Source organism: Callospermophilus lateralis, chromosome 5 (genome assembly GCF_048772815.1).
Source record: "Callospermophilus lateralis isolate mCalLat2 chromosome 5, mCalLat2.hap1, whole genome shotgun sequence".
NCBI classification, from domain to species: Eukaryota; Metazoa; Chordata; class Mammalia; order Rodentia; family Sciuridae; genus Callospermophilus; species Callospermophilus lateralis.
The window spans coordinates 13,740,927-13,754,604 of record NC_135309.1 but is presented as its reverse complement, the minus strand read 5'-3'; the positions used below and the strand labels follow the sequence as shown (position 1 = coordinate 13,754,604).

Genomic DNA, 13,678 nt, shown 5'->3' with positions numbered 1-13,678 from the left:
TGGGGAGCACCTTGACTGGCTGAGTAGATGCAGACTCAGCCCTTCCTCACCTGCATCAGGTGATGCTCAGGGATCCGGGGGGCTTCTGTGCCAACACCTTTCCTCCTTGGACTCCCTGCTAAGGAGGTCCATATGTAAGGACAGACTCCAAATGCAAGACACAGACCTGCTCTGTTGACCTGGTCAGCATCCAAGAAACCAGGGGCAGCTGCTTTTGTGAGCAAAGCCAGGGCATGTGGCTCAGGAGGAGGCCCGGGACAGTCTTCATCTTCTCACCCTGTTGTGCCCACTTTGCTCTGGGGAGGGGTCGCCTGCTGCTGTGAGTTCATTTTCAATGGATGAAACAAAATGCCTAAAGCTGGGCTTACAAAAAGAAGAGTTTTATTTAGCTGACAGGTTTGGAGTCTGGAAGCTCAATGACATGGCATCTGCTCTGACGAGGTCACCTTGACTGTGGCCATCATGGTAGAAGCGGGGGATCCTATGGTGAGACAGGAAGCCAGAGAGCAGGGAGGGACTGCACTCTCTCATGGGAACCAACTAGGGTCCCCTGGGGGCATCTTTACTCTCTTTCAAAAGCAGAGCCTCTGGTACTAGCCCTGTACATGGGGCCCACTGCTTCAGGGTTCTTCCATCTCCCACATCTCCACACCTGTGTCCACACTTCCACCACGTGAACCCAAAGCATGTTCAGCCCTCAGCAATAGCCCAAAGGGTACTGCTGCCCATGACCAGAGGGAAAAGCTTCATGTAGAATGTGGAGGAAGTGTGCCTATTTCCAATTTTGGTGTCAGGCTCACTGAGTGAGCCTAAGCCAGATGCCACAAAAAAGGAGAGGGACAGACCCCAAACCAAGTGGCCTGCTCCTTTACGCAGGAAGAATAGACCCTATCTTCATCCTGACCCATGAGGTAAGAACAAAAGAAGAGGTGTTAATGGGCGCCGGCTCTGGAAAGCAGACAGGGAAACGGGAGGGCTGGGCCCTGGTGCCTGCCTTTAAGGCGCAGGGACCCTGGAAAGCCGAGCTCCTTCCAGGCTCTGAAATACCTGGCGCAAAATGGGGAAGTCAGGAAAGCAAGCAGAGGTGGGCGCTGTGCTGGAGGTCCCCGAGACCCCCCACGCTCAGGGGCCCACCAGGAGGACTCAGGGACTCAGCATACAGCTGTGTGTTTGGCTCTGGCTTATTCCAGCAAAGGGACCCGCAGCAAAATCACCCAAGGGAGAAGGAGCACGTGGCCAAGCCCAGAAGGACACAGGCACATACTTCCATGAGTCTCCCCCAAGTGCTTGATCCCCCCACTTGAATAACAATTGTGACATGTCTGTCAGTGGTAGAGACCCAGTGCCAGGGCTTTACTGGGGCTGATCATATAGTCACCTTGTGGTGAGCACCTGCCCAGATGCCCAGAAAGAAGGCCGATGTGCAGCCTAAACCATACTGTGCACATAGCTCAGGCACAGGGAGCCGGCCCTGTCAGCCCGGGAACGGGAACACTCCTAGAACCCCAGTTTGCAGATGCCCAGCAGGGCCAGTGTGTCCCAGAGGGAGCAGCCTCAGGTCTGCTGCAGGGACCCTCCTATGGAAAGGCCTCCACAGCCCTCCCAGGTCTGGCGTATCTGGTCTGGTCAGGAAGGAGGCGCGAGGAGGTAGAAGACTGAGTAGGGGACGGAAATGCTGTCTCCCTGGAGTGTGGCTGTGTGTCAGGAGCAGGCACTGTGTGTGGAGGAGGTGGTGATGGTGGGCACTATTTTTCACCCCTGCGGGAACTACAGGAGGACCTAGGTTCATTTTTCTGGCTGGGGAGTCCCCACTGGTGCCTAGCAGTGTCATCCATGGGAATTTGGAGAAGATGGTTTCTCATTTTCCAAACCAATTTTGCTGAGCCGGTCCCCTCCCCACTTTTTAATCAACTCTTCTGCCAAGAAAGGGGATTGAGGGAATGAAAGTAGCTTAATGAAACAAGCTCTTTGAGCTGCAGGTTTTAGTGTCTCCATGGAGACGGACACAGGCTATGTCTAGGCCGGAGGACTGGCTGGGATGCAGGGAGACACTTGCAGCATCTGGATCGTTGGCCTTCTGGACAGAGGGGACAGTCTGGCTCCCTGATGGGATTGGCTGAAATCAATGATGTCGCACTTTCAGGCTCACTGTGTGCTCTCTGTGCCAGGCCCAGGCCTGGAGCTGGGCAGGAGGTCACTGGGGCAGAGTCCTTCTCTTGGGAAGCTCACAGTCTCGGGGCACAGACTAGCAGGTCTAGAAGCCATGATAACATGGAGACATATGCGCATGGCCAGGACCGACAGCCGTGGGCACCCCAGAGAAGCTGCATGCTCTAGGGAAAGGTCTGGGATGGTGTGTGTGTGTGTGTGTTGTGTGTGTGTGTGTGTGTGTGTGTGTGTGTTGGGGGATCCACTGAGGAAAAAGGTGGGAGCCAATAGGAAAAAGCCAAGAGCTTCCAGGCACGAGGACTGTGTGTGTGCTCATGCCTGTGTGTGCGTGGCCATGCCTGAGTGTGCGTGCACAGGAATAGTGTCTGCAGGGATTCCTGGAGCCCATTCCCTGGGGATATAGAAAGACAGCTGTATTTGGCAACCAAGGGTGGGGAATTCCTCGTCCTTTTCTCTTTAGATGCCAGACAAGGATTTTGGATGGTGTCCTAAGCACAGGCGCCAGGTAACTGCACCCGAGCCTCTCAGGTGTGTGTGGAGCCTGCTGACTCCAGGGTATCGGGCAGGATGGGGGATCTGAATACAGAGGCCCGGGCCTCAAGACTCTGCATCTTGCCATTGCCTTAGGTGGCCCAGTGAAGTCACAGACCCTACATGCCAGGAGACAGGAAGTCAGGGAAGGGCTTGCAGCTTCCGTGAGATGTTCAGAAGGGTAACTGAGGAAGATCCCTAGGCAGCAGGGAGAACAGACCAGGCAGGGAGCCTTAACGGGCAGGACCCTCAGGCCCTGGGAAGCTCAGAGACGGAGGAGGAGATAGCCCTGCCTGCAGGGACAGTCACTCAGCTGGGTGGGACAGGGGATAGGTGATAATGACACCCAGTGGTCCTGGTGCCGGGGAAATAACTGAGCCCACGCAGCCCTGGTGGTCACAATTATAACAGGAGCAGCAACAGGAAGCCTTCTCACCACTGCAGCATTGACAGAGCCAGCTCTCCTTCGGCGTTCTTCATCTTAGATGCACCCCATGGCATTTTGGGATAGATTAGTGTAATGATTTAGGGACATTTTGCAGATGGAGAAGTTGAGGACCCTCTTGGTTCTTGGGTGGTCCCGATGTGTATGTGAGGATGTCCTGTGTGACCACAGAAAGCTGGAGGGACCCCGAGCATGTAAAATGGTGTGGAGCAGAAATAACCAAGGTTTGTGTTGACATGTGTGTGGACAGGAAGGAGAGATGGGTGTGGATATGAGTTGAGGCAGGTGAGATTACAGTAGGTGTCGTCTTGGATTTCCAATATTGTCTTCATGATAATGCTGCAATACCTTTTAATTAATTTATTTTTTTTGTACTGAGGATTGAACCCAGGGGCTCTGAGCCATATCCCCAGACCTTTTTATTTTTTATTTTGAGACAGAGTCTCATTAAATTGCTGAGGCTAGCCTTGAATTTGTGATCCTCCTCTCTCAGCCTCCCGACTTGCTGGGATTAAAAGTGTGTACCACCACATCTGGCTATTTTCTATTATTCTCCTCACATGGCTAGGCTCTGAACCACCGAGCCATGCTTCCATCTCCAATACATTTTTAATAAAAAAAAAATTCTATTGAGCTTGTAGGTTTTTAGGCAGGCTAACATTTGGTTGGGAAGCCGGACTTATGAGTTAGACCCGAGTTCAAGTCATGACTCTGCCCTCATATATGAAAATTCGCCTTGCCTACCTCTAACACAACATCTGTAAAATGGGCATGTTGATAGCGCCTACCCCACAGAGTCCCGAGGACAAGAAAAGGTGTCATGCGCGTGTGCCCTCCATGTGTGCTAACGTCATCCCCATGGGGTGGCAGGTATAATGGCCAGGCCTAGCCTCTCCACTCCCTGTTTAACCTTTCAGTAGCCAGTGTGAAGAAGTCCCCATTTCAATCCATTTCAGAGGGGGTAAGCGGAGGACTCCCAAGGCAGGCAGCTTGCACAGCTTCATACCACACGTGACCTCCCAGGGCTGCTGTCTAGACGACTGGTTTCACCATTCACCGCTCGGTACTTGGGAAAGGGCTAGGAAAGCCAGGTTGTCACATGAGGCCGCGGTCCCCTCACCCTTTCCCCTTAAGCCCCTTGGGCAGGATCTGTGGGTCGAGCCAAGAACAAGGCTGGGGGCCACCCAGTTCTGTCTCTGGGGGTTCCTGCTGCCACGTTCAGAGGACGAATGCCTGCCAGGTGGCTATTTTCATCTTTCTACAAAATATAATCTCCCTGACACCAGTGGTCCCGGGGCTTTGTGGCTTGCTGGGCTCTCCCTTCTCATTAGACAGGGCCGCTGACCAGGTACTACCTGCCCCGGGCTGTGCTCAGTCGAATGGTAATGATGATCATATTTCCCAGCATCGTGAGGCCCTAGACCAGCGTCCTGGCTGGGTGGGCAGTGGGAGCGTGTTCATTTCTCTCTGCTCTCTTTCGAGCTCCTGGGTCTCCACATCTTCAGTGATGTCCCCTCCCCGAACAAGTTTCCGGGATGGGTTGTGCGTAACGTCTTGCTTCACTGCACTCCTGCAAGCAGAGCTGCTGCTGGACAGGCGCATTCATCAAAAGGCCAAATGAGGTAGCGATTAGGATTGAGACCTTCGAGCACCAAGCGTCCCATTCCAACCTGCTCTGCTCCTTCAGTGCCCACGTGGCCTCAGACGAGTAATGGAAGCCTGCTATGTCTCAGTTGCTGATGCTGTAAGATTCTTTCCCAGGTGAAGAGGCCTTTGTCTGGGCGTGGGTGCGTGGCTGCTGGTGGGTGGGACTCTGAAGATGGGAAGGACAGAGGCTGAAGATGACATCTCCGGGCTCCACCCTGAACATAGTCTGCTTGGTCACACGTCTGTCTGCTTGTGTCCATCTGGGGGAGCATGTGTGTGTGTATGTGTGTGTGGGGGGTATTTTTGCAATTTGACACTGTGGCTCAGGATTTTCTGTGCCCGGCACAGAGAGGGAGGACATTGCTGGCTGCCAGGCCTTCCCAGCAGATGGGGCTCTGAGGGCCATGAAGGTGAGGCTGAGCCTGGAGCCCTGGAGGAGTCTGAGCCAGCTGGGTCCCTGAGCAGGGGAGGGGCAGGAGCCAGGCCAGTTGGGAGGCTGAGGAGTCCTTCTCCCTGGCCCTCAAGCAGGCACACCCCAGAGGAACTCCAGGCAGGGCCAGAGATACTCAGGAGTGGGATGGGACTGAGGAGGGAGGTGAGCCCCGCAGTGGCCGGCGTGAGGCTGGAGGGCGAGCAGGAGCCAGGCTGAGAGGGGCTGGGCTGAAAGCACTGGGGATGCCGTGGGCGCTCAGGCAGAATGGGGGTTGCCTGGGCCTGCAAAGCCTCTGAGGGCTGGCCCCTGTCCCTCCTGCTGCACCTCGACTGCGTCTCCTTGTGTCCTCTGGTCACAGCCAGACAACCCCTCCCAGGTCCTCTGGGAGCCTGTGCTCGTCTCCTCTGGGGGTCTTTGGGAGGGCCCGGGTCCCCTCTGCTTCTCAGGATGCCCTCTCCTCTGCACACTCTGTTCCAGGTCCCTTCTGATCTTGTCACCATTTGGGTATTCGTGCATTCGATGCCCGACTCTGCCTAGTGCACCTCCCTGGGGCAGGGACCGTGGGCCAGTGCCTGGCTCGCCGGTGGCCCTGTCGTTAACACACTGCGTGGGTGAGGGTGAGTGAGCAGGAGGACGGTGAGCAGGAGGATGGTGAGCAGGAGGCTTCATGTGGCGAGTGTCACGTCTAATGGGCCAGTCACGCCCAACATTGGAAAGCTAACGAGCTATTTATTGCTAGTGCCAGGTTGTTAAATTGAAGAGGTGAAACTAAAGGCTTTAGAATGTCTCCAAGGAATGGAGTTTTATAAACCCAGTCAATAAATATTGACGTGGATTTCAGGCTTTTGTGTCCAGAGGGGCTTCGTTGGGAAGGGGACTTCTCTCCCAGGCCCTGGAGGCCCACCCACCCCATTGGGAGCTTTGCTGCAGGGATCAAGCACGTGGGGGCTCTGAATTCCACAAACCTACCAGAAAGGCCGAGGCCAGCTGAGGCGGCCAGCTCTGTAGGATGCCTAGTGCAAAAGCCCACAGGAAATCCACCCGCAGCTGACCGGAAGCCTCCGGCTCCTCATCCCACTTGGAAAACCAATGGAGACTCCATTTCGGGAATTCAGGCCCAGCTCCAACATCCACCTTCCTCCTCTCCCACAAGCTTCCTTGGGTCATCGACTCTACTCCATGACCCGAGTCTGGCCTCAGCGTTTGGAACCTGTGTTGGTCACAGTGCCACCCCATGTGTTGCAAGTGCCTGTGTTCATCTGTCTACCTCTCCCTTGCCTGAAGACTTTGAGGTCTTCAGGGACAGTGATACCTGATCCATTGCCATTTTCCAGCCTTCTAAGTCTCTCCAGGAATGGCCGGCCTAAGCTGCAGAAGTTACCAAACTTCAAGACAGGAGGCACACTCTTTAGCTGCAGCATCTTAATTCTGGTGCTCTGGAACGAGTGACCCAATATGATGTCAGATGGCCTTGCTTGGGCAGAATCCCAGGAGCAGAGTAGCTGTGCCCCAGCACCCGCTCAGCACAGCAAACTTGAGGGTGCTGGTCACAGGGGCCACCCGTCCCATGTCCACACAGCGCTCTCCGCCACCTGCCTGCACTAGGGAAGCATCTTGGGGCTTCAGAACATCCTGAGGCCTGAACTACGCCCACAAGAGGTCCCGATGTCATTGGTTGGGGTGGGATCAGAGAATCAGGAGTGTTTCAAATGCTGCCCAGGTGATGCTAACCATGTGCAGTTGGTCACTACCACACAGAGGAGAGGCACCTCCCTGGTTGCCCTGTCTAATCCGTCACCCAGGGAGCTCATAGTTGTGCCATGGCCCTGACCCGAAAATTAGAATCCTTGAGGCTGTGGCAGCCCCGTCCACCAGCATTGAAAGGGCCCTCAGATGCTGCTAATGTGAAGGGGGCTGAGGCCACTGTACCTGAAGAGGGCCTCCCTCTTCCCTTCTCTTGTCCCAGCGACACTTGCTGAAGGCCTCTCTGCTCACACTTTCAAGCTGCGGTGACACTTTGGTGACACGACTCCTCCTGGGTTGTTAGCACAGGGAATGTCAGGAGTGGGTCCATTCACCAACCTGCTGCTGGCCGGGGGCGTGTCCAGCCCCGAATTGGGCCATCTGTGTCTGAGTTTGGACCTCTTGCCCTGCTCCCGAGTTGGCTGAGAGGTTGGGGCTCTGTGCATGGTCACTGGGGTGGGAGGTGTTCTGGGACTCCCTGGACCCCCGTCAGGCCGTTGGAGTGGCAGAGGGGGTGCCAGGGTTCTGACTTCCTTTCTGCGTGCAGGAGGTGTGAGTGGCAGGCTGGCGTACACGTGGCTATGTCTTGTCCTGCTGTTGGGAGCAGCCCTCTTGACTGGGCCCAGGCAGCACTCTGTGAGGGCAAGGGCTGTTAGCCACATCTTTAAGTCCTTTAAGGTGGCTCTGCAGCCACCATTGAGGAGGATGACTCCCCACTTCTGGGGCAGAACTTTGGGTGCCAGGCTGCTGTCCAGGACCTGAGCATTTATTTTTAAAAATTGAGATCAAAGTTTATTAATACAAAATTAATCACTTTACAGTGAACAATTAGGTGGCATTTAGAACACTCATAATGTTGTGCAAACATCACCCTTACCTGGCCCCCAAACATTTTCGTCACCACCAAAAGGAAACCCCGTGGCCATCAGCCACTGCCCCCTCCACAGTCCCTGGCGACTACAGATCCACCTATTCTGGATGTTCCATACAAATGGGGTCATCTACTATCTGACCTTCTGCACCTGAGTTCTTTCATTTAGCATGTGGTTTTGGGGTCTGTCTGCATTTGTAACATATATGTCGTGCCCTTTTACGATTGAATAATGTTCCCTTGTGTACATATACAGTCGTCCCTCAAGAGTCATGGTCATTGGACCCAGGAACCCCTATAACTGACCAAATGCTCAGATGCTCAGCTCCTTTATCTAAAATGTGTAGTATTTGCATAGGACATACGGACACCCTTCTGTGTACTTTAAATAATTTCTTGGGCTGCGGATGTGGCTCAAGTGGTAGCACGCTCGCCTGGCATGCGTGCAGCCCGGGGGTTCGATCCTCAGCACCACATAAAAAGATGTTGTGTCCGCCGAAAACTAAAAAATAAATATTAAAATTTTCTCTCTCTCTCTCTCTTAAAAAAAATAATCTCTAGACTCTTCATAATTCCCTAGCACAAGGTAAACACTGTTATGTTGTGTCCTTTAGGGAATGGTGACAAGACAAATGTCCATACTTGTTCAGTAAGGAAGCAATTTACTTCCCAGTTATTTTGGTCCCCACGGTTGATGAAATCCATGGAGGGGGCTCCGTGGGTGTGGAGCTGACTGACCACTAGCTGACCATCAACTCACCAGTTGATGGACTGTTCCTGCCTTGCGGTTATTGGAAAATCTGGGCATTTTTAGTTTCTTTACAAACTTCTTCTGACCAGGTGTTCCTGGTCCTCAGCATCGGTGGGTAGGGTAGTGGTCCTGGGCAACCCCCTTTCCTGTGCCATTCAGATGACATCTTTGGGGAGTCTGTGTGCACATGACTGAGCTGGGGGCAGCCCTTGCTCCAGGCTCAGCTTCCATGGACGTCTCCATGCGGGCTCCACGTCTTGCCTGGGGACTCGGGTCTGATGTCCCCATCATCGCACTCCGCACTGTCTTCACCCTGGTCCTGAGCAGGAGGCTGATTCCTGTCCGGTGCTTCAGCAGAGGAACTGGGGAGTGGAGGGGGAGGGCAGCACACTGCTCCAATAATAGTTTAAAACCTCATGGCACTCACCTGTGTCTGAAACCTTCACACACGCGCACATGCGCACACATGCCTGGGGAGTCCTCATGGACTCTCCACCAGAGGATTCAGACTCACCACCCTGTCCCACCTCCCCTTCACCTTCCCACATGTCTCCCATCCAGGACTTCAAGCTGCCGACAAGCAGCTCCCCTTGCCCGGAGCGTCCTAGTCTCCTGTTGTTATCCGTTCTCATCAACAAGCCTTGGGGTGGAAATAGGATGAAGATCCCCAAAGATGGTTTGGTCTTTTTTCTGAATCAAGAGGAGCCTCTCTCCAGGAGAGGAATTCTGTAACATTTCTAGGCTGACTGACTCAAAGGGCTGTCTGCTGTTAAAAACAACGCACACAAATTCCACTCCTAGCACTAGACGCCCTAATGTCTACCTCGTACAGGGGTTGCCATGGGGCCAGTGAAAACCTGGAGCTGCCTCGGGAATCATTCACTTGCTCCCTTCTGATAAATCCTGGGGGGCTTCCATCGGGTTTCCCCAGGGTTCATGAGGCTTGCTTGTAGGTAGTGGTCAGGAGCTGGGCTTCTAGTCTGAGGTGTCCAAGGACACTGCATGTAGGAAGAGGACGTGCCTCGACTTGGACGCCCAGGATCTCTCTGGTTGCTGTGTCGGGCACACCAGAGAGGGCAAGCAAGTCTCGGGTTAAAGGCTGTTTCCACCCGCGGGTGAGAGGTGAGGGTGGCCTTGGCCTGGCGGAAGTGGTGGGAGTGGTAAGGAGTGGTCAGCTCTGGACCAGGTATCTGAAGGTGGAGGTGCTAGGCTCTCCTGGAAGAAGAGTGTAGGATGAGAGGCAGAGGGCACCAAGGTCTTTGGCCTGGTGGCACAGTGGTGGCCACCAGGTGGGAGGAGAGCCTCGGGGAAGGTTTAGGGACGAGTGTCCACAAGGAGGTGGAGCAAGCGGTTGATGTCCGAGATGGAGTTCAGTAGTGGTGACGGGGTGGTCACAACAGAGGCAGGAAGCTCTGGAGAGGGGGCCTAGTGGTGAAACCCCACTCCCTACCCAGCGTACAGGAAAAGTCTATCCCGAGTGGGGTCCAGAAGGAACCTCAAGATGATCCTGCACAAGGAGGCACGGAGGCCCCGGCGCACGCTGCACGTCAGTGACAAAGCCCAGCGGAGCAGTGTGCTGGGTCCCTGCCTGCACTCTTAGCAGGCCATCTGCCTACCACCCCGGGTTTAAGGTTCGTGCGTGGGCTGCAGCGGGCACCCGGAGCCGAGGGTGACGCAGGTGTGTCTTCCTGCAGGTCACCATCCTCGTCAGCCTGGCCCTAGCGTTCCTCGCCTGCATCGTGTTCCTGGTGGTTTACAAAGCCTTCACCTACGACCACAGCTGTCCAGAGGGATTTGTCTATAAGGTAAGGGGCCCTGGCCGGTGGGTGTGGTTGGGGGATGACCCATGTCTTCATCAGCATCCAAATTCTGGGCATGACAACCACTCTGCCCACTGTGTGTCCAGCAAGGTTTTCCGGGTTTCCTGAGGGGCTCAGCCTCAAGCGAGCCATCAGGCTCCCTGCCCAGTCGGCACTGTCCAAGGTCAGGAGGTGAGCCACTGGGCTGATGGCAGAGTCCTCACCTCTGCAGGCCCCTGCACAGGGGTGAAGACCGTGTTTCTGAGGTTTCCACGCTCCTCCCTGGCCCCGCTCTAACTGCAAACCTCCTTCAAAGAACTGAGCCAGCCACGTGACCTTGAAAAGCCTCCAGGCCCCTCTGTGCCCCTCTGAGCCTCAGTTTTTTGCCTGCATGGAGGCTGAGGATGCCCATAAAATGGGGGCTGGTAGATGCCCCAAAGATTTCCATGAAGTTTTAAGGAGAGAATTCCGTCTGGTCAGCTGGCCAAAGGCCTGCCAGGTGACTGGCCTCGACACGTCAGTCGCAGTAAGACCAGAGTGTGATTCAGAGCTGGAACAGACAGTGGTATTAATCTTTACAGTCACCCTCTCTTAGGCAGGCTCTCTGCTAGCCATTCTCCTGGGCCTTGTCTCAGTCAGGCCACAACCATTCTGAGAAACAGGTCCTAGCGTCCCCGTTGTCCAGGTGAGGAAAGTCTGGAGCTGGCCGTGAAGAGGGTTCCCCATGGGGGGGGGGGTGTGGTCCAGTCATGTTCCAACGTGGGCAGGTCCTTGGATTCTGCCCTGTGACTTCCCCAGACCACCCCCCTCACGGCTAAAAGCTGGGACCTGAAGGTTGGGAACAGCTAGCGCTGGGGACAACTGAGTGAACTCCAGGAGACACACAGCAAGCTGGTGCTGTGGGGAGGGACAGGAGAGGAGGCCCATGCCCCTCGGGTCGAGGAGCCAGTGGGTAAGGAAGGATGGAGCAGCTGCCTGGGTGTGGGAAAGGGAAGGCGAGAGGCGTGGCTTGTACTGTCAGGAAGAAAGCCCACCAGGATTAGCCAAAAACTACTGAAAACGGTCACTCGGGGAAAGGGAAGGGCAGTGAGGGCACAGGGACAGGAGCCAGCACCCCTGGGTATGTCTTCTTAGATGTTGTCATGAGACGATGAATGATTAACGTATTTGAAAAATTTTTAAGAATAAGAAAAAAGAAAACCCTGACAATTCAAAACAACCTAAACCAAGAACCTCGCTGTATATCAAGTTGAGGACATAAACTTACAAAGAAAATAAATACCCCAAATGATTGTGGGATACAGGGTATGGATGTCCACCCTCAGCGGAAGATAGAGATGTCCTTGACCCATTCACAAGATGAAAATGACAGAAGTCAAAACTGCATCCGACTTACCCAGTAGCACCACAGCTCCGCACGGGGCGACCGTACTCAGATCCTTACCTTCGTCTGGCTCCAGGCAGAATCCTCTCCCACAAAGCCTGTCCTATAACCAGGTGTTGAGTGTCTCAGGCCATTGATTGAATACTGTATTGGAAGGCAGACACACTGGCCTATAGGGGTGCTTTTGTATGGTCCCAGTCAGAATATGACAACCCTTCCAAGTCGGGACTGTCTGTGTTCTAAGGACATAGAGAGCCGCAGAGCAGAGTCAAAGAAGTTCACCCAGTGGTCTAATTCTGCGGAGGAATGTTGTGTTATTTTGTGACTGTGCTGCACGGATTATAAGATAATACAAATGCACTGTTACATTCATGTTGTTAGGGACCAAGACTTTTGAAATTAAAGAGATACAAATGTCAAATCAAGAGCATAAAATTAGCAGCCATGGTCCATGGGGAGCAGCCCGGGAAGCCCCTGGGGCCAGGAGAGGGGAGCTGGGGCCCGAGAGCCCCACAGTCAAGGAGCAGGGGAGGTTGGCCTTGGGTTGGGGTCACCATCAGGTTCATTTCCTCTGGCTTCTTCCAAGGGGCCGTGTTGATGATGGTGATGGGAGGGTGACGATGCTGGGGAGGGGCAGGCCAGGTGGAGGTTGTCACCCACTGTGCGCTGAGCTGTGTGTGGGTCGAGGGGTGGGCTGGCCACACCCCCCTGACGGTCTCCTTCTTCCCCAGCACAAGCGCTGCATCCCAGCCTCCCTGGATGCCTACTACTCGTCCCAGGACCCCAACTCCAGAAGCCGCTTCTACACAGTCATCAGCCACTACAGCGTGGCCAAGCAGAGCACTGCCCGGGCCATCGGGCCCTGGCTGTCGGCGGCCGCTGTCATTCATGAGCCCAAGCCACCCAAGACCCAGGGCCATTAGGGGCCTACCCGAGCCGGAGTGGGGGTGGGTGGTGGGCAGGGGACCCCCCAGGCTCAGCCAAGCTCGAGTTACAAGACAACACTGTACTCCTGGGATGTGGGGGTGGGGCGGGCGGGGGGCGGGGCGGCACTCTCCGAAAATATCGTGCACTGGAGTTGTCTGAACCGATGTTCCTTTTTGTCCCTTGGTATTGTTGATTCGTCCCCAAGTCAGGCTCATGTACAAAGGCATGTTTCGTGTTGATTGTTCCCATGTAAGATATTCTCAAAGCCACTGCTTATTCTTTGTTAGGAAAATTTAAAAAAAAACAGAAAAGGAGAGAAACAAAGAAAAGGAACAGAAAGCGCGAGCAGGCTCCATCTGGAGGGCCTGAGGAGCTGAGGCTCCTGCAGCCTCGGTGCGGGCCTGGTGCGAGTGGGTGGCAGATGGGGCTTCCTGGTTTGCCTCTGGTCTGCGGGACAGGAGCACGGGGAGCTAGAAGTGGCCCGGCTGGAAGGAAGCATTGGTTTTGGTGTTTTTAAGCCCAGGATGCGCACAACCCAGAGCAAACTCGGCTGAGCTCTGGTGCCTTTTGCAAGATGAGCACAAACCGGGGGTGGGTGTTGGTGCCAGGGCTAGGCGCCCCGTGCTGGGCTCCGAGGGCTCGCCTAGTGCCCTTGTGACTTGTAGAAGCAGACACTCAGACGTGGGCAGGTTTTTCTTTGCCTTTTTCAGGTTTCTCTAGCTCCACAGCTGGATGCTGCCCACGCCTGTGACTGGCAGGGCAGAGAGGGAGAGAAGGAGGCGGCTCAGCAGAAAGGCCCAGCCAGGCGCTGGCCCTCGGCCACTAGAAGCACAGGTCCCAGGTGTTCGGCCATTGTTGGTTCAGTGCTGACAGTCACAACACCCGGGTCACAACCAGGAACCTCAGGTGGCAGCCAACTGAGTTCTAGAAGCTCCCGAGGAAGGGCCACATCTGGCACCGCCCAGGTCTGCTCCGTGG

At 54.9% G+C, this 13,678-nt stretch overlaps 1 protein-coding gene across 1 annotated transcript in view; it reads left to right on the top strand.

Moving 5' to 3' along the window:
- Nsg2 (neuronal vesicle trafficking associated 2) overlaps positions 1-12,696 on the top strand; it is a 51,087-nt gene extending 38,391 nt beyond the window's left edge. Inside the window, exons 3-4 of the mRNA XM_076855667.1 lie at positions 10,285-10,395; positions 12,505-12,696. Coding sequence (XP_076711782.1) covers positions 10,285-10,395; positions 12,505-12,696 — 303 coding nt within the window. The remainder of the gene's footprint in view (positions 1-10,284; positions 10,396-12,504) is intronic.
- Positions 12,697-13,678: the final 982 nt, after the last annotated feature.